A 20448-nucleotide genomic window follows, 5' to 3' on the forward strand; every position below is an offset into this window, starting at 1 on the left:
GACATGAAAGTGTCATTTACTGAGAATCTCATAATGATTTATCACCACTTTTTGCTGAGCCAAAAGCCAAGAAGAAGAGAGGTGAGGAGAAAACCGATCAAACTGCATTATATACTCCAAAGTATTCTGCTGAAAACAAACTAGACTTTCAATGCTTAAGCGCCCCCTCTTTGTATTAACTGAACCCTTTTAGGCTTGTTCAACTGAACAGACTCTGTGAAATGTGCAAGTGAGAAGATCAAATTAATTCTAAATCTACTTTAAACTAACAGAGAGACACTAAGAGCAGATTTGGAAAAGAAGAGAAAGCAAGTATTTGAGGCAGATAGTTTTGTTCTATCTGTCAATAATGCAGAAAGAGGCAGGAGAAGATGAATCAGAAGATTGAATATCAGTCTCTAAATTAGAACAATAAACAAGTTTGAAGAATCACTCTTTTCAAGTTATTCCCATTGCAGTATTAGTGAGGTTATGATGATCAAAGCCAGATGAAGGGCTGAAAGCAAAAAATTTTTTATAGTAACTGCCTTCACCTTGAATATCTCAGATTTCCAAGCTAGACTTTTTAAAGAAATGTAAAATGTGTTTGTTCCAGTGAAGTCAGTGATGCTCACAAGGGCAGCCAAGCACACCAGGTGTGCTAAGCAAGCAGCAGATTAACTGAATCTGCTTAAGACAAATTGAAAGGGGCCATGGAATAACATCTACATTGTTCACTTGGAAAATCCTACTACTAAGGTTCATACTTTTTGGATGATTCAGTGTTTTGCCATGGTCACATTCCACACACATTGTACTTCAAGTTTTCTCTATGTATCTCTTAGGACAGAATCTTTATCGAAGGGGCCTTTCAAAACAGGAACAACATGGGTGAAATTACATATCCATACCATGGATAACATATCACACAGATGATTATCCACCTGTCTTTCAAACAGGATTTGAAATGACTTTGTGCAAATATACATGTAAATTACCATTTTTTTATCCACAGATCAAGCAGGAACCTTATATCAAAAGCTCTGTCACATTACAGGTCAGTAGGTTCTAGCAAAAAATGACAGGTTTCAAGGTCTTTGGGTGAGATTTAGTATTGCTATAGATACTAATTACACTGAAGATTCTGCCTTATGCTGCCTACGAAACAACAGAGGAAAAGGCAACTCCAGAAACTCCACCTCAGTTACACATAACACACATTAAAAAAAGTTTGTCAACATGGTCCATCGGCTTTAAGTGAGTATTAGAAATAAAGAAAGAATGATTTATAAGCATGTGAATGCTTATACTAACACTGGACATCTGCAGCATTTCCTAGAAAGGCGAGGGGAGAGCTTGGGACCTCAGCCAGAGATCAGTTTTCCAGTTGCTTCAGCACAACAAAGCCCCATTCAAGCAAATTTCCAAGAACACCAAAGAGACTCAAGACCTTCATTCTTTCAGCTGAGGCCATGAACAGCCTATGCTCAACCTCTGAACAGAAAATGGCCCTTTGAAATGAACTTCTCCGCTCTGACACTCAGGGAAGATTTGGTAGAAGAGTGAGTCAAAGAATTTTCGTGGAATGAATCCTGCCCCAGGGTCACAGGAAGGTGGTCCTGATCTTGGTGGGACCCTGGGCTGAGAAACTCCATCTTGTGACTGATGTACTGGGAGAGCCACAAGCCACTCTGCAGGAGCCAGCACTGCAGCCACTCAAGAGACCCTCATGGGACACAAACTCCACGGTTCAACTTTAGGCATGGAAATGCCAGGTTTAAAAGCTAAAGTTTTGGGTACTCTAGTAATGATAGCATAGGGTTAAAATGTTTCTAAAAATCATGGAAATTGTATACAATAGATTCAAGGGAGGTGGAAAGAAAGATTGGGCATGGATAAGCCTGGGAAGGGAACCAAAACTACATAGGCCCTGGAAACAAAGGTTAAGTTCTGTCTTTACTAGATCATGTACAGAAGAAACTGCACCTGCATAATCATAAATGATAAATGATAAATGATATGATTGTTAATTGTAATGATTGTTTGGTGATGGAATATGATTATTATCTTAAACAAGAATCATGGGAAATGATATTTGGGGGGCCTGAAGGAAACTACAAGAATCCATGCTTGGGTAAGATCAATAAATTCAATAGAACAATATGGGTTTAATAATTAATATGTAGTTATATAACGAAAGGGTATAAAAACATGTCCATTTCGAATGCATGTCAGAGTCAGATTTGGGTTTGTATCCTGTACCCCTGATTCCCAGAGCTCTTCAATAAAAGCACCTGCATATAATCATTCCGTGATTATGTGTTTCAACACTAAGAAGAAAAGAAAAAAGCAAGACAAAAAATAAGATAAAGTCAATTGCCTTTGTGAGAAACTTCTGCTAGAGCACTTCTAAAGGATATTCCTGCCTCTTTGAACCACAGGAAGAAATACAATTCAGTCACCTGTATACAATATAATTCTGTCATCCAGGTCAAGCTTTAACCATATGTTTACTTAAATATAATGTCACTTAAGAAAAAAGAGTAGGCACTAGGACAACAAAAGTGCAATGGTTAAAAGCATATCCAGTGCAAAAATGAAAGAAATCTGCAGTAAGGTAGCTGGAAAATAAAATAAATACTACACATTGTCTACACCACCATCACAAGACGACAGACTACTGAAGTAGCCTAAATCAGAGAGATTTTTTTCATAGTGATTACCAGTTTTTTATATTAGACAGAAACCATAAAACACTCAACAACTCATATATTATGCCTAGATCTTCTCTACCACAAAAGCTCCCATTTTCTCAGGTGAAGATGTAAGACTTAAAGATGCAAAATAAAACATGTGCAAGATGAAAAAAATGTGAGTGTATGCATCAATATAAAAAATTTATAAATTAGAACCTACATTCCCATGTTCCGGGCCTCTGCTTGACTCAGGTTTTCTTCAGGTCCAACAATTTTAATATTTCTGATAATGTTCTTGGCTTTTTCCCAGAATTTCTTGATGTGCTTTTCATGGTAAACCTCCTGTAATCATGTAAACATTTTTTGTAGCAAATGTAAGGCACAAATTACTATGAATCATAAACACAGTGTCCAAGAACACACTGTATTCTGTCCTAAAGAAACAGATGCAAAACAGTGTTTGAAGATATTTCAGTATATCTGTCATTAAAATGAGCCTCCTCTGTCCAAGACTTTAGGAAAATAATCCAACACGTCAGCAATACTAATCAAAGCTGTACAACATTGCAAGATTCACAAACTATACATGCAGTATTTTTCAGGATATTTATGTTACAGTCTTTAAAACCTATCCTACAACCTCAGTGGCATGCAGGGGTTTTTTATGCCCCTCCAGAATCACTTTAGAGAGAGAGCTGCACCTGTACTAAATTGTACAGGCACAGCCATTGTTTCTTTAAAAGGTAGTCCCACTGATTGTCCCTTTAATTTCTATTTACCCTCCTCACCTTTCTATTTACCTCTATTTAAGAGCTCTCAGCTGCATGCAATACCTACAAGCCAGTGCCCTCATTGTCGCTTTTGCCTATTATAGTTGACATTAGAATAATTGAAATATTGGGTAGGGGTTTTCCCCCTCTATAATAAAAATGGGCTCAGTCTTTATATTCCATTTCAAATACCATAAAACTTTTGGCTGAAGCTACAAAACCTACATGGCCCACAATTCCCATGTGCACATCACATTTATACCTTCAAAATCCCCTTACAAAACCACAATGAACACTTTAGAGATAAGCTTCTATTACTTGTCCCCTTTTTGCTATCGTATCAACACAGCAGTGCATGCACATTGAAAAGGGGTACAATTACATTTTACTTCCATTTCTCTTCCAGCCTCATTTTTTTTCCAAAATAATTGCACACATTTGATACTCACTCACTAAAATCACAGAATCACAGAATGATTTGGGTTGGAAGGGACTTTAAAGGTCATCTCCTTCTAACCCCCACCCCCGCCATGGGCAGGGACAGCTTCCATTAGACCAGGCTGCCCAAAACAGCAATACTAACTGAAGTCACTGGGGAAGTATCAGCAATGCCAGATCATTAGGTAATTGGCAGAGAGTATTCAAAAGCAAATTATCTTCAGTGCCAGTCAAAAGACACCTGAACACACCAACCTTTCCATTGGACCCAGCAGGAGTGCCAACAGAAACAAAAATGCACTGGGGTATCAGCAAAGGGAAAAGAAAATCCTATGCCAACTATCAGGTGACAGCTGTTAATAACATGGTTTCACTGTTGGTCAGCAGCTGGCCCAGATGGTCACTGCAGGCCCTTCCAACTGGAACTGTTCTGTTCTTGTTTTACTCTATTGTTTTATGTCACTCAGTACTTCCTCCAGAAGCACACACTTCAAAATACATTTTTTTCATTAGTAAAAGACTCTAAGCAGTTTCTTCAAACAGACTTCAGCAAGTCCTGACACGATTTCATTTAATTTTTCCAGCTCTGCATACTAAATTCTGAAGGATTATCTCTTCCTATGCATTTTAACTGTGTTCTTATATCAAATCCTTCTACTCCCCACTTTATTCATCACATTATTTCCAACATTGAAGCTCTGTAGAATGATAGTCATACTTACATTATTATGGACGAAGATACTGAGTGCCTCCCGTGGGTAGTCCAGAGTCAACAGTCTGTCTAAAAATTTAGTTAGGAAAGGAGTGGGTTGTTCAATGAAAACACCAATTTTTACTCTTGGATATTCCTAAAAAAAATGATATTTTGACACAACCAATAAGACTTGCCTCTTTTCTAAGATTAATTATAGTAAAGAGCAAATTATGTCATGTAGTAAACTTAGTCCACACAGCTTTCAAACAATCAAAACCAGTGTGCTCAAAAGTGCTATGCACCCCTATCATTTTCACTGGCTTCACAAAATAAGTAAAGATAATGCATTTAATATTGATACAAAACTCTTTGAATTTTATAACACACACCAGAAGTAGAAAATTATGTAATACGTTTTTTAAAATTCTTACTTTTAAAAAACCCACGAAAACAGCAAAAGAATCATTCACAGAAATACACCAGAACAGAATGGCAAATTATTTTTTTTTTAAACAAGGTACAGACACAAGACTACATTTACAAGAAAATACAGGAGAGAGCAGTTTTTTAAAAATAGCTAAAGAATAAATACCACAAAATATTTTACTCAGCTACTTTAAGCCAAAGACTGCAATACCCTTCTATAAATGTATATGCACTATTTCTCTCCATTCTTTTTAACTGGGCTCTGCATTCCTTCCCTAGTCACTGATTTTAGAAAGATCTTTAATAAACTAACAGAGCTTCTCTCCTTACATCCAAGAATACCGAACTTTAATGGATCTTATTTTAAAGTCCTTATTTTAAAATTATTTGGCTGCTTTGCATGTGCTTGATAGAGATCATGACCACTAACAGAAACATAGACAGCATTGTTTGGTAGTCCTGAAGTGTATTATTGCACTATGCAAGACAAAAAAATTCAACCTTCAAAAGCTTCAACTCCTACACAAAGAAATACACTGACTAAAAATTATTTCCATCTCTCAACCAGACAATTACTATAAAAACCTAATCCATTACAAGGCTCAGACAGAAACCTTATATGTGCATTTAAGGCTGCCAGCTAACTTTTTAAGCAGGCCAACACCCACTTGAGAAGTGTCTGGATAAAGCATCAACACATGCTGAAGTTTCACTGAGTGTCACTGTCTACATCGGAACCCAGAAACATCCTGGCCAGTGCCCAGCCCGGACACATGCCGTGTTTACCCTGACAACCTCCCACTCACAGCTGCAAACCTCACAAGTGTAGGGGTGAAAGCCCAGCCACACAGAGACCCCAATAACTCCACCACAACTGAAGGAGTGCACTGATGTGTCTCCAACAAAACACCTGTGCCCCTCTCCGTGGGTCTGTCTCAGAAACTGGTCCCACTGATGGCCAGGGACAAGGAAAGCTGCCTGAGCATCCATGTGTGCTACCACTGCTGCAGTCATTGTACTTTGCACATTCTTCTCAATCAGAGTCATCCTCCCCTTATTCTCCAGGGGAAAGAGAAAGAGGTTCAGGCTGGATGTGCAAAGGCTATGGGGACAATGAGGAATTACTGACACTGCTTCATTACACTGAAACGTGAACAGCTTGGCTCTACACTGAAATCTCAGTGTGACCAAAGAAAAATGGTATTTAAAAAATTAGGAGTAAAAGTTCCTGTAAACTGCATCTCCTAAAAACAGAGTTCATCAATTTAGATCTTGGTTTACCACAAAGAGCTGTCACTGCATAATCTGAACTTAGGTCACAATGAGCATTTTGAGTAAATGAAATCAGAAGTTGCCTCTCAGCAAAACCACTTTGGGAATACCCAGTCTGCACCCAGATGTTACATTTTCTCTGATAGATTTTCTCATTTTCAGTGAGGTCATGTGTTTGACTCTTAAAGTTTACTTTTTAATAAACTTGACTTTTAAAGTTTACTTTTTAATGAACAGCTGAGTGTAAGAATTTTTGGAAGAAATACAGGCTAATCTCAGTACAACTGCACAGAGCAAAGTCCAGGATCTCTTGCCACAAGAGTTGCCAGTGAAATGAGAAGAGAAGCAAGGTCATCCTTTTCAGCCACACTGGAAAGTCTCCACACCAGTAAGAAGCTCTTGAATTTAAAAGCATTTCTAGGGAGGTTAAATTGGGCAACAAACTTAATTTAGGTTTCAGAAAGAAAAGAAAACCAAAACAAAACCAAAAACCCTTAAGAAAGCAGCAAAAAATTGCACTTAGCCCAAGTGCACTCTTCAACTTATTTTCCATTATGCTGCTTCTACCTGTTCAGGTGGCTAATTTGGGGGTGGCACAGGCTGCTGACACTACCAGAAGAGAGCAGTTACTGAGTTTTCCCACACCTCAGCCATGATTGCAGCCCAGGAGATCCTGTTTCTGTCCAAAGGACAAGGACTGAGCAAAAGACCTTGCATAGGTAACTCTGAGCTCCTTTGCAGGCAACCCCAAAAAACCAAGAAAAATCCTCAGAAGATATGAAGGTAGAAATGCAGGCAGTTAAATAAAACAATATGGAGAAAATTATTAAAGGCACAGAAGAGGAACTGTTCTTTTCACTGAAAATTTCTTGTTAAGTAGCAACCAGACTGGCCTGAACAGAGAGCACGTTCAGAAAATGAAATACTGCTGGTCCTTAGAAATGCCTGAAGTAAACACTTCCACTGAGGCCAAGGAAAAGCCTTGTTATTTCTTCTGGCAGAGTGAGTGAGGCATGAAGTCCAAAGAATGAATTCCAGTAAAGAAGACACATTCCAAGTAGATGTACATAAACTGTAGGAAGCTATCCAGTAAATCACTGCATCCCCCTCACTGGCTTTACGATTTAACTGCTCCAAAACCATGTTTTAATTATCAGCACCATTGGAAAAAAATCTTTGACATCTTTTCCTCAGGCGAACTTTATGATAGGAGTGCAAACACTATCTAGTTATAACATCATTCAAATGTTTGTCTTAAAAACAAAAATAAAATTTAAAAACATAGAAAGAATCTGAAAGTTATTAAAATTCCAGCAATGACTTTTTTAGTTAATATTCCAGTCCATTAGCTACTTATTGCCCAGAAATTCTTTCATTTTTTCCTTTCATTACAAAGATATCAAGCAACTATTTCTTTCATGTTATCCTCAAAATGATCTTCTAAGACCTGTTCTCATTCAAATCTTCAATACAGAACAGAAATGAAACATCTGCTGGAAAAAGCCTGTTAGGAATAATCTGAATTTACTTTTTCATCCAAGTCTTACAACTCCACATGGCAGAGCTTAGTATTTACTCTGCCTCAAATTTACTGTGTACAAGCTGAAATATTTATAGAGACATGAAAGACATCATGCTTGGAGTGGAAGAGCCAAAGCTGCCAAGTACTGGATATATACACATGCCATGTGTATGCGTGTGTTTGTCTTACAATTCTGAAAACTGTACCGAAATCCAGTCTCAATTACATCACATCTTCTACAGAAACACATTTGCTTCTACAATACAAATATGTGTCTTGTCCTCTACAAGGCAAAGCAGTTTTGGATTGTTTAATCTCAGAAAATTCTAATTGTAACCATGTTAGTTCTAATTATTCAACTCTATTTGCAACAGAAGTTATTCAAATGATCATATCAACTGTTTTGTAGGTCAAAAAATCTGAAATATTTAGAGTTTTTCTACCTCTTACAAAACTCTAATTATTCTCTAGGATCTCGCACAATTCAAATATTGTTCATTCAACCTCACTGAACAGAGGTGAAGATCTGGAGGGCTTTTGGGGAAGGTATCACCTTCAGTAATACTGTGCAAATCTATCTTAAAATACATGCATAAAAATATTCCTGAAAGTAGTAAAACATAATACTGCATAAAGAAGCCACTTGGCCTCAGAAATCACTAAACACCCATCAACTGTACCCAAAAGGTTCCAGTGCACAGTATCCTTACCTTTACTGCCGACAGGTCGAGTAAGTCCAAATCACAAACACTGCAACCAGTTTCCCGTGTCCAAGCATTAGGAATATAGTTCCCCAAATAATTCAGGTGAATCTGGTACATAAATGAACAACTCAAATTAATGAAAGACGTATGCAAAGGGTGATCTGTACTATTCAAATAATTCAGGTTTACTCATTTAATCACTTGTGACTAAAGGCAGCTGACAAGAAACAAACATTAAAAACAGCAGGTAAAAACTTTATCTTACTCTTTTTGTTGACAGAACAGAGATTACGTATGTGCCATGAAGTCTACAAAAATGAGTTTTTCATAAAAAATGACATGCACTTAAGGTGAAAAATAATTACACATCAGAATGTAAAAATTATTTGGTTACATTTCGAGAAGTGTATCTAACCAATGCAATTTACTAATCTGCAGATTGGAGAAATTAAGTACAAAGCAGAAGTATCTTATGAACAAAAAACTTTTAACTATTGGGAGTTAATTCTGGGAATTATTTTTATGTTAATTTATTTACTACCTAATTTACTAACTAGAGAAAGCTTTCTGCCTAATATATTATTGTCCTTTTGATTCTATCCTGGATTTAAACCAGAAGAATTTAACCACACTGACAATGTGATGCATAGCAAGAGTTTCCTCTTTGTTTTTAAAACATCACTACAGGCAGAGGAGTTTTTTTTCATGTAGAATAACTCTTAGATTAGTATAAGAAGTTTCATCCTAAGCTGTTTGCGCAACTGTAAAATACAGAACCTTTCCTTTTATTGGCAACACGTCAGCAAAGCCAGTGATGACAGAATTTGAGGATTTAATTGAGACAAAAATGGAAGGAATGATCAAAACACACGTGCACAAAGAAGCAGCAGTCCCTGAGACATTAGGGTGTTTTAAACTTTACTTCTCCTGAAAGGCATTCTTCTGAAAATAAGGAGCTACAGTAAGGAACATTTATTCAGAAGAAATTAGAAAGTAGCCATGCCCAATCCTTCAGCCAACAGACACTACTGTAAACAATTCACTTTTACACTTCCTTGGCACAGAACAAATAGATGCATCTGCCATATTACCAAAATGCAGGCATTTCTCTCAGAGCAGCTGTGCAGAGGCCTCTGAACCACTGAATCCTTACACATCAGAGTCTGTCAAAACAGCTATTTCACAGGGCAGACAGTGCTCTGCCACGTGCCCAAAGCTGACAAGCCATGGGCGCAGTGACAGCAGTGATCAGTGACACTGAAGGCAAGGGCAGAAGCCAGCCACACACGTACCTAGAGAGATACACAGAGACTTCTTCCTTTGCCTAATGCAGAGTATTTTTATATATGTGTATACACACACCTGGGTCCTGGGTAGGAACAGACACGTTACTGTTTTGTATCCCAGCCCATACTCTTGGCTGTAGCATCCTGCCCCCTGTTATTCTGGTTGCCATTTCATAACCAGATGGACATCCTTCACTAGCTTCAAGAACAGTTCTGTGTTAGCGAACAAATTAACAAAAGCTTTCTCGCTTCTCATATCCCATGCTACAAGGAATTTGGGAGCAGAATGAGTTGTTTCAGCAGCAATACCAAGTTACAGTGACAGCAGAATAACATGGATTCAAAGGGGGGTTTTATCCTCTCAGTTCCTAATAACATTAAATGGAAAAGTGCACTGCTGGTGTGCTATTACTGTTTCATACTCTTCTACCATTCTATTTTTTGCCTGCATTGATGTTTTGGTTTTACATGAAAATACAACCAAACTGTCACTCACTTTAGTTGGACCATTTCCATGAATGGTGACTGGTAGGGTGTCATATACTGAATTCCTTGCTCTTACTTTTCCTTCTTCAAATTTCAAAAGGACTTCATCTGCAAATCAACAAAGCAGTACAGTTAGTTAAGAAGTAAAAGCTAAAATTTCAAAGTTTTTAAGTCCTTGCTGATACAATATACCTTGTTTTTGCTATCATTGTCAGTTTTATCTATTTAGAAGGTTTTGCTCATTTTTTTTAACTTGAGCTCGAATTCTAACCTCCTTATGATAAATAAGGTGACACCAAACTTCAAAGTTTCTCAACAGCAGCTTCAGTATTGGAATAAAATCTATTGTTAAAATAATTCTAATTTAGTGTAAATGCTATTTATAGAAAAATTAGTTATTTCCTTCATAAATTAATTATTTATTAGTTATTATGATCTGACTAAAAGAAGTTGTTCCAAAGTTGGAAGTCAGATGTAAGAAAGGAAGTTGGCACAGATGCATTTTTCCATTTAAATTCATGACAGTTAAATAAAGGAAATTCTACATTCTACTTCATTATGTATAGCCGTTTGCTTGAGAACATCTAAAATGCAATTTTAATTACTAATCTTACTCTTGTAATTAAGTTTTGGAAAGGCAGATGGAAAAATTATCCTTAACTCTGTATTTACTGCTAACTTCACTTATTTAAAACTATTTTTTCTATTTCAAATCATTAATTTTATCAGTGAGAGAATTCAATTAATAATCAACCCAAAAGACCTGTAAGTAATCTGGTGATCAGGTTGGCCCATCCAAACACTTCATTAAAATAAGCACACATTTAAAGAGCACACATTCACAGTTAAGCAAAAAAAGAAGTGTCAATAACAGTTAATGAAACACACAATGTGCAAATCGTACACTTACCAACAGCTCCATTTAGGGTCTGGAAAATTGTACATTTGTGGTCCAAAGTAATGTTAATGTGCTCCTGAAATCAAAGTACCAAAGCTGTTGAGGCGTTCTAAAAGCCAATTTTTTTACAGTAATGTTGCAATTACACCACAGTGGTAGCAAGGAATCAGGGAAAATGATTCTATGTGTCCTTTACATTGCTACGTTTTTCTGTATTCCCAAGTTATGCAATCAGTTTTGCATATGCAGAAACTTTGAACTTGAAGGATAAAGGTCATAACTCTCCACAGGAACTGCAATTTAGCAGTATAAGCCAAAGAAAATTTGTGTCTTAAAAAAAATTAACAAGTCTCGGCCAAGAAACAAAACATGCCGTGTGTTTCAGAGTCACAAAAATATAAAAGTCAAATTTAAGTATCATGTCAGAATAGAAAACACTGGTTGTTTTAAAAAATGCTCCTAATGTTGTACTACTAATCCTAGCTTACTTTAAATACCATGTTTTTACCATTTTTAAAATGTTGATTCAAGTATGTAACATTTAAAACATATTTAAAAACCCCTATACAGATGATATCCTTGGTTCTGGTCTTCCAAGATTTTCTTACACATTCTACGGCACTGGGCACATTATTACTATACCAAGAATCAGTGGTGGCATATGATAAGCACCATGGTAGTGGTTTGAACCATGGTGCAGCAGTGCTCTGCACAGATACACGGCTTTAGTCTAGAGGACAATCCATGTAGACAACTAATTATGTTACTTCTGACTTGGATGCAGAATCAGCTTTAATGTCTCTACGCCCTGTCTCTTCAATTGTGTCCCTGGCATCTGACTTAACTTGCCTATATGCAATATAAACATTAAAGGCTGGAAGGAACTTCCTGTGAGGAGCAGCTGAGTTTAGAGGAGCAGCCTGAGGAGCCAGCTCTGTGCTCCCTGAGGAGGGGAAGGGGAGGGGGAGATGCTGAGCTGGTGGGAATGGTTCAAAGTTGCACCAGAGAAGGTTCAGACTGGACATTGGGAAGCATTTCTTTATGAACAGGGTGGTGAAGCCTTAGATCTGTTGACAACCTAGAGAGGTTGTCAATACCTCCAGCCTGTCACGGGCTTAAAGAGCATTTCGGCAATGACCTTAGTGACACGCTTTAGCTTTTGGTCAGGCCCATATTGGTTAGCCAGTGAGACTACATGATCACTGTAAGTCCCTTCCGACAGAAATATTCTATTTCTGAACCAAACAGACTTGATTTTCCATTAAGTTATGCCAGAAACAACGTGTCTATATTTCAAAAACTTTGCATCTGCCTCAAGCACACAAATTACCAAAATCCTTCTTAAAATTCTGCTCTATCAGCTTCTAAAGTCTTTTTGCATCAATATATTGTTAACTGCCCTTATGTCTCCTTTCCCAGCACCAGAGACACACCTCTAACATCTATCATGCTTTAACTCTGCAACTCAGCAGAGAACTTTGTTAAATGAGGACACAAAGAGGTCTTCACCAAAACTTTACAATGCAGCTTTATTGAACATATTTGCCCAGAAAGCTGAAGGCAGGATCTGAAATGGCAGCAAGCCAAAATATAAAACACTGGATCAGCAAGTAGTTCAGTGACACCTTGGAAAAATGCCACATTCTCTGGCCGTCAAACTGCCAAGTACACGGGATCCTCATTGAGATAAATGTGTCTGATCATGTACCTCAGAGCTGTTATTTCTAACAACGAAGCACAACCTCCCTGGGTCTGAAGACATCCTGAAATAATATATCAAGTCACGACCATTTGGGAGCCTGTTCATCATTCCAGTAGGAACCTCAGGAGAACAAACAACTGTCAACATGGCACTTCAGTATAAAGAGACAGCATTCCCTGTCTTTTCAAGTCCTGGTGTTTTATGAGGAGCAGCATGTTATTTCAAGCAGAAGGAAAAGAGAAAGTGACTTACTACCTACCCTTGCCAATGGGTCAACATAGATTTTGGTGTAAAACAGCTGGTCATCATCATTATCCTGCAGATTCCATTGCTGCACAATACGATTTATGTATGGAGCATAACCAATAAATCCTGCAACATCACACACACACATAGGTTATTTCCACAAAAACCACTACCCTGCCAAAGCTGTCCACCAACCAGGGACTTCATTCTGAGTGGGGCCAGTGAAGAAAAAACACAAAATTAAGGAAACCTGACACAAAATCCAATCTTCTGCCTGAGGTATATAACAGGTCTGTTTCAAAAAGTTAATAATTAATGGCTATTTTTATACTAATGGTATTTTAAGGAAAAAGGTAAATCAGATCTGCCCAGGATGGTTCCGAGAACGCCAAAGTATGATATCAGACTATCGCTCTCCCAAGAAACCCATCTGTGGAAAAAGTTTCATTTCCATCAATCACTTCTTACTGGCAGAGATTGAATCTAATACTGCCAGAAATACAATGAGAATTCAACTCAAAACCAATACACACCAAAATCAAAAAAGATAGGACAGATAGGTGAGGGAAAGAAACCGGGACACTCCCAGGTCTGCACACTGAAGAAGGATGCCCCAGAAATGACACACTCAATAGCTTCTACACAGCACAGTATTTGCATCAGTGCATGTATTAATCAAGTGCAAAATGAATCTAATACTGCCAGAAATACAATGAAAATTCAAATCAAAAGCAATATACACCAAAATAAAAAAAAAAAAAAGATAGGATCCCTCCTGAGGGAAAGAAACAGGGACACTCCCAGAACTGCACACTGGAGAAGGGTGCCCCAAAAATGACACACTCAATGGCTTCTACACAGTATTTGTATCAGTGCATGTATTAATCAAGTGCAAAATGACTAGCAAAGCTGGCATTTAAAGGAGGATTCCAGAATCCATCCATCACTGAGATTCACAGAGAGAAGCTCCCACCCCTTTTAGAAGGAGCTGTGTAAGCCATGCTGACAGGCCAGGCAGAGCTGCCAGCACATCCAGCCTGTGTGCAGGGGTCTCCAGGAAGCAGGCAGCAGAGTTCAGGAATCCTGTGACCAGGCTAAACTGTGCCTGTAGCAGCACGTGCTGCTGTGCCTGGGCCTGTGCAGGGCATTGTTCCTGCAGCAATGGGGCCAGCCTTGCTCGGCCTCACGCTGCCACGCACAGCAGCTTGCTAGGCCCTGGCTACACTGATCTGCTTCTTACAACTTACTGCCAAACACACACTGGGCAAATTTGAATGAAAACTATGCCTGAGCACAGAGGAGGAGCTATTCAAGTGGGGAGGGGAGAAAGATGACAGCAAGTCCAGTCATCAGTGTTGTACTTGGGTAATTCAGGAACAGCTCCACATGCAGCAAGTACAGAGAACAGATAACAGAGATGGGTCATGTTCAAGTTCAAGTGTTTGAGGAGCACACTTGCCTCCTGAGTTCAGGAATCGTTTCCCACTCCGGACAACAGGATACTTGTCAGCCAGCCTTTTATCCGGCCAAATTAGCCCATCTGCTGCAAACACCACTTTGTGATTAGTTTCCTGAAACTTCTTTAGCAGTTCTTCAGGGCCCCCGGCAAAGATAACATCATAGCTTCAAAGGAAAGAAAATACATCCGTTAGGTTAGTTTCCTTTTAATGTTTCTGTATTCAAAACAAGTCATTGGATTTTTCAAATTTAAAAATCCAACAGCACTTCCATTCTGAAAAATGACTCAAATAAATTATTTTTATCCTATACCCTTCCAGTAGAGAAACTTCCATCAGTACTACTTATCCAAAGTAGTTTCCCCTTCTGCTTTTTAGTCTTCCACATTTTGGACATTTTTTTTTTCTTCACATTTTGTTTATCTGAAATTGATTTTCCTATTTCAGGTATTTAGCTTATGCTTTTAAGAACAATTAAAAATTTAAAACTTTAACAGATGAAAAGTAGGACTGAGAGATGACTTAGATGACTTTTCACTGGGAAAATCTAGATGATCTTGTTCCTAAATACAACAGCGCTGACTCTTCTAAATAGTCTTATCAAGAATGTATTTAGATCTCAATGAAGTCTAGTTGCCTATAAAAAGTGTATTGCATCCTGACAAGGCATAGATTTCTCCTTCAACCTCTTTAATGTGCTGAAGATTTAAAAGGCTCAAAGCCTCACAATATCTATTTATGAAAAACCTTATTCATGCCTTTGAGTCTCAATTCCTATTGAGGATAAAGGCCTAAAGGTGGAGGGCTCATCTTTGGCTGTTACACACAGCCAAAGATCAACAGTGTTCCAAACCAGAACAAAACCTGCCTGGGTTTGGCCAAGGTCCTGTAAGAATGGAGCATCTCAAGCCTGGTGGTTTCTTGTGGCTGAACCAAATCTAAATCAATGCCTGGTGGGCACAAGGGGTTGGGAACACAACCAAGCAAACAAACCAATGCCCCACCATGGGCAAAGATGCCACACACTAGCCCAGCCTGCTCAACGCCCCACCCAGTCTGGCCTGGAACTCGGAATTTGCCAGGGATTGGGCACCCACAGCTGCTCTGGATGACCTGTGCCAATGCCTCCCACTTCAAGGTTCACTTTACACAGCATGAAGAATGTCACAGTGAAATTGGAATCACATCACAGATTAGTCTTTGGCTGAAGCAGCAAAATATTTTAATGGCAGCATCTCGGCCTTGCAGTTTCCTCATCTGAACACAGGAATATTCTTAATCTACACATGTATCTCAGAAATTAAAAATCACCAGCCGTGATAACAGGCAAAGGAACAGCAAAGCTACCAAAAACCAAGGTCTAACCTTGACCAAGACTTTTCTTGCAAAGCCCTTTAGCTGAGCTAACTAGGACAGCAGTACCTCCACCTGCAGTACACAGAACATTCTGCATTGCAATGGATTACTCAGCAATAGTGCCAACAGATCAACCACTACTGACTTATGGTACTCCTTTATTACAGCTCTGAAATTATTCAAGATGTCTTTTCTTCAAAGAGGATTTCATTAAATTGGCCTAAGAGAACCGAACAACAGCTGGCTTACAAATGTAAAAAAAGATTTTCACCACAAAGCAAAGTATGAACCCTGGAGAGGAAGTGTGTTATGTAGTCTATATAAGTAAGCGGTTTTCTGAAAATTCTGCTATGTTTTTCTGCAACTTTGGCAGAAGTACGCATGAAAGAAATTGTACACTTTGGACCTTCCCCAGTTTCACAAAAAATGCCTGTTTCTGCCCAAATTTACAGGAATACACTTCACTCTCTTTTCCATTCAATTTCTGTAGCCCGACTCAATGCCAGACCGAGGCTGCAGAACACACAAGGAACAGGAGACACAATGAAGACAGGCAAAAAGTGATCTGTCTGAGGCTTTAACTTAATAGCTCGTGGCAGGCTGTGCTTCTCCTTGGTGAAAAGGGTAGTGCTGTTGCTGCTAGGAGTTACAGCTGCAGGAAGGAACCAAACACGCTGGAACATTGCTTCCAAGGACTGTCATTCTGTGAAAAAAAGCCAAAGTTGAGCAACATGCTGGGCCAGCCACAGGCTCTCCTTGTGAAAGGGATATGCTACTTAATATGCAGCTACAAAAAAAGCACAGTTTATAATCCTAAACCCAGAGCTGAGCTGCTAAACTGCAATGGATACTATGCAGCTCTATTAATCCAGCAGGAACCTACACTTGCCATTACTGGTCAAGGCCCTCTGTTTTGTCAAGTGGTGACTTACTGTCACCACACCTCCTCCTGGGCAGGACCTCCACCAGCCTTCCACCCCTTGCTGACAGTATCCTCATCAGCTGCTTTATGATGCTCCCACTTTTCTCTCCATGCAAAAGGAAAACTCCTTAGCACCTCTAAGTGCATCATTTGCTTTGTTTACCTGCTTTGTCAGATTCCATTTGGCTATTCACACCTCACCTCCTGCTGTAAGGGGGATTCACTTCAGGACTACACCACCAAGACCATCACAAAATAGGTTCCAAGACTATCCCTGACAGTTTATACTGTTATTAGGGGTGACACAATTACCTGCTTTAAACAGGACTTCAAAATTTGACAGGGAGAAAGAGTGTAGACATATCCAGGAAAATGCAGGCTTCCTTGGCAACCAGGAACAGCTCAGATACTCTTTTATTTATTCTTTATAAAACCTTCCAATTAAGTAGAAAGCAAGAAGAAAAAAAAGAAAAGAAAAGAAAAAAACCCAGAAAGTTTCCACAACCTAATCCCATTTCCTGAAGCTCCCAGATGGCAGATGCTTGGGACTGGAATCCAACCCTCCCTCCCTCTCTTTTGCAGCAGCAAAGCATCCTGGCTATGCACCCTACACTCCCAGCAACACAGGGAAACAGCAGTAGAGACTCAGATGCTCTAGAACTTGTCAGGCAATTTTTGCATCCACAACTTTAACAATGAGAACTTGCTGCCATTGGAACTGCAGGGTAAGAGCTCAAAATACAAGTGAGTGAGTGCCTACTAGTGACTAACAAAGTCACCAAACAGACACAGGACTATTTTGTCCCTGAGATGGTGTCCCCACCAGGATCACACCTTAACCATTCTGAGATACCTAGAAAATATAATTATCCCTTAGTTTCTGACAAATGTTAAAAAGAATACAACAAAACAAACAACAAATTGAGAGGCTTCAAAATTTTTCCACTGTACAAAGAGATGTCTGTGGGAGTTCTGGATGAACAGTCACAGCACCAACCAATTTATCCAGTCTACATTGGCCATTAGCCAGTCCAATCTGAAATGGTCCAAAATAAACCAGAAGTTACCTTGAGCAAAAACAAGCATAATTTAAATAGTGTTCTATCTGCAGGCATTTTGCTATCTACACATAGGCACAAGCTGTCCACAGAGGAAGATCAAACCATTTCCAGAATTCTGAGCCATATAAGAAACTGCTGGGGAAAAAAAATCAAACCAAGAAACTAAGTTTGTTAAGTAAACAGTTCCCTAGAAATTACTTGCCTAGATACAGTAAGCAAACCAGACATTTCCTTTCCCCACCCCCAAGATTAATATTTGAAATGCTTCACAATGAATATAATAAAAAACACTTGAAGAAGAAAGGAAGTTCATGACATTTGTCTTTTCCAAACTTACTGCTACATTGATCAGTGTTTAAATTGCAAACCAGGATTTCTGGAAATGAAAAAGTTCATTAGAATTAAAATATAATGCTAGAATCAGCAAACTGTTTTTTCTCTCCTGTCTGGAATCAGTTCCACCAGCTTTAAATAAATATGTACTTGGGGTTTCAGACTTCAGGAACTTGGGAGGCCTTAAATCCTGTGATTTTTCATGGGAAGAAAGATAATGGCCTTTGCACTTAGACACACATGGTCCTCTGTACTCTCTAACCCATGCCAGCAGACAGCCTGCCCCTCCAGAGAGTAAATTATGATGAAGAAAAATTTGAGCTAGACCTTTGTACCAATGTGATCATAAATTTGCACATTTTACCACGTAGGAAGAAAACAGTTATGAATTAGGATAATAAATTCAGAAACAAAGAAATTCAAGGTAAGTAGAAAACATTTGGGAAATGTTTGATAAATCTGAGCTTTAGAACAAAACAAAATCTTTGAAATTAAACTTTAAAAGTTTCAGTTCTTGTATGATTAGTAGGACAACACTATGAACAAACATATAAAATATTCACTTTTAGAAAGATTCTTTTTACACTTAGCAGATGCAAAACTGAACAAGTCAGTAAGAAAAGAATTCAAAAACTGGATGTGTACCTCCAGACTAGGTAACTTTACAGACCTAAGCATACAAAAAAAAAATATTCAGCATAATAAGCATTCCTTATAATGCTTATTTATAAATTAGTGAAAATTATTTAGACTTTTTGCTTTCTAGGCATTTCTTTTACTCATCACCAGAGGTAAAACTGGAACAGAAAATTAAGTAACATATTTGAATTTGCTACCAGTTTAATAGGCTACTCCAACTTTCCCAAAGTGTTGACTTATGCAAAACAACAAATTAACTTTCCATAAAACAGCAGTATCCAGCCCCTTCGCCTTGTGATGACGTCTGCTGTGCAAATCCTGCCAAGCTCCTGCCTTGAAAAAGTGTCCCTAAATTTCTTCAACTGTCCAGTTTTAACTAAATCAAGCAGGTTAAAATCCGGAAGAGAATTCTGGAGCAGACATTCCAACGTGACGGGTACCAGCAGCACGGGTGAACTCACACATGACTCTCTCCAAGGCTGCCTGTCAGCAACTGGAGCTTCCTGTCCCTGATTCCAGACCTGGTCCCACGCCTTCCTTGCAGGGATTATTTCAGAGCTGTGCCCCTGCTCTGGTTAACATTAGTGTGGAAGAGCCTGGTGCCTGCTGCAAGCTGGATTCTGAGCTATTCTGATCGTGCTGCTGTCACAGGAGGGAAATAAGAGGAAGATAAAGAGCAGAGGGAAGCAAAAGAGAAAGTGTGATTTGAGCATGTTTGAGCTGTATGCTTTGTGGGGCAGGGAGAAGCCTATCCAGCCTCCAGGGAGGATGTTGAAGCATAGCTGTGCTGTGAGCTGTGAGCTGTGATGTGGCACCTGCAGCAGTGCTCTCCATCCTTCCATCACACAGATAGCACAGGCACCAGGCTACATCTGACACCAAGACTCGTTTCAGTTCTCTAACATGTAGAAGTTCTCCTGTTAAACGCTTTCTTCAGGGAGCCATTTCCCAGCTTCCTCCACAGCACTGTTACTTCATGGAACAAGATTACGCCTCTGGTCCCTACTGGACACTTTATTTCTGGAGCTGCTTTTGCTCCCCCTCCCATCCACACTCCCAGCCTGCAGCCACATCCTGCTCTCATTGCAGCTGAACAGGGAGAGGACAAATGCTTGCCTAAAAGCCTGTCAGCTCCCAGCAACATTTTTTTACTCTCTCGAGGCAGCAGAACTATGAACAACTCTTACATCTGCAAATCTGTTAAAAAGTAACAATTGCTCCAAAAGCAATCTACTATTTTATGAATGAAGAAAAAAAGAGGCAAACTCTCTCAAACAAAACAGAGAAGAAAAAAAGCATCATGAAACTTTCAGCACATCACAGCAGCTACTTTTGAATGTCTACCCAAACTAAAACAAAGACAAGAAGCCAGGTTTGCTCACCTTTCAACAAACAGTACAACCAAGTCCTCTTGATCTGCATAGCTCTCAATGCCTTCTTTCAGCAGTCGAACTTTCTGCCCTCCGCCAATAGAGTTGGGCAGCTCACCACCTTTCCATTCCTCACCTTTTCCAAGAACCTGGAATAAGGGAAAAAAAAAAGCACTTTTTGCTGGTACCCA

At 39.0% G+C, this 20448-nt stretch overlaps 1 protein-coding gene across 2 annotated transcripts in view; it reads right to left on the reverse strand.

Annotated features, from left to right (window-relative positions):
• PLOD2 (procollagen-lysine,2-oxoglutarate 5-dioxygenase 2) overlaps positions 1 to 20448 on the reverse strand; it is a 51121-nt gene that overhangs the window by 14885 nt on the left and 15788 nt on the right. For both annotated transcript variants that reach the window (XM_066193287.1, XM_066193286.1), the window contains exons 3-10: positions 20270 to 20406; positions 14579 to 14742; positions 13133 to 13245; positions 11184 to 11247; positions 10284 to 10381; positions 8508 to 8609; positions 4606 to 4731; positions 2896 to 3017 (exon numbers count right to left, since the gene is read on the reverse strand). In XM_066193287.1, coding sequence (XP_066049384.1) covers positions 2896 to 3017; positions 4606 to 4731; positions 8508 to 8609; positions 10284 to 10381; positions 11184 to 11247; positions 13133 to 13245; positions 14579 to 14742; positions 20270 to 20406 — 926 coding nt within the window. The remainder of the gene's footprint in view (positions 1 to 2895; positions 3018 to 4605; positions 4732 to 8507; positions 8610 to 10283; positions 10382 to 11183; positions 11248 to 13132; positions 13246 to 14578; positions 14743 to 20269; positions 20407 to 20448) is intronic.

The sequence above is a fragment of the Chamaea fasciata genome, unplaced genomic scaffold (genome assembly GCF_029207755.1).
Source record: "Chamaea fasciata isolate MVZ Bird 193981 ecotype frontalis unplaced genomic scaffold, bChaFas1.0.hap1 SCAF_11, whole genome shotgun sequence".
NCBI classification, from domain to species: domain Eukaryota; kingdom Metazoa; phylum Chordata; class Aves; order Passeriformes; family Sylviidae; genus Chamaea; species Chamaea fasciata.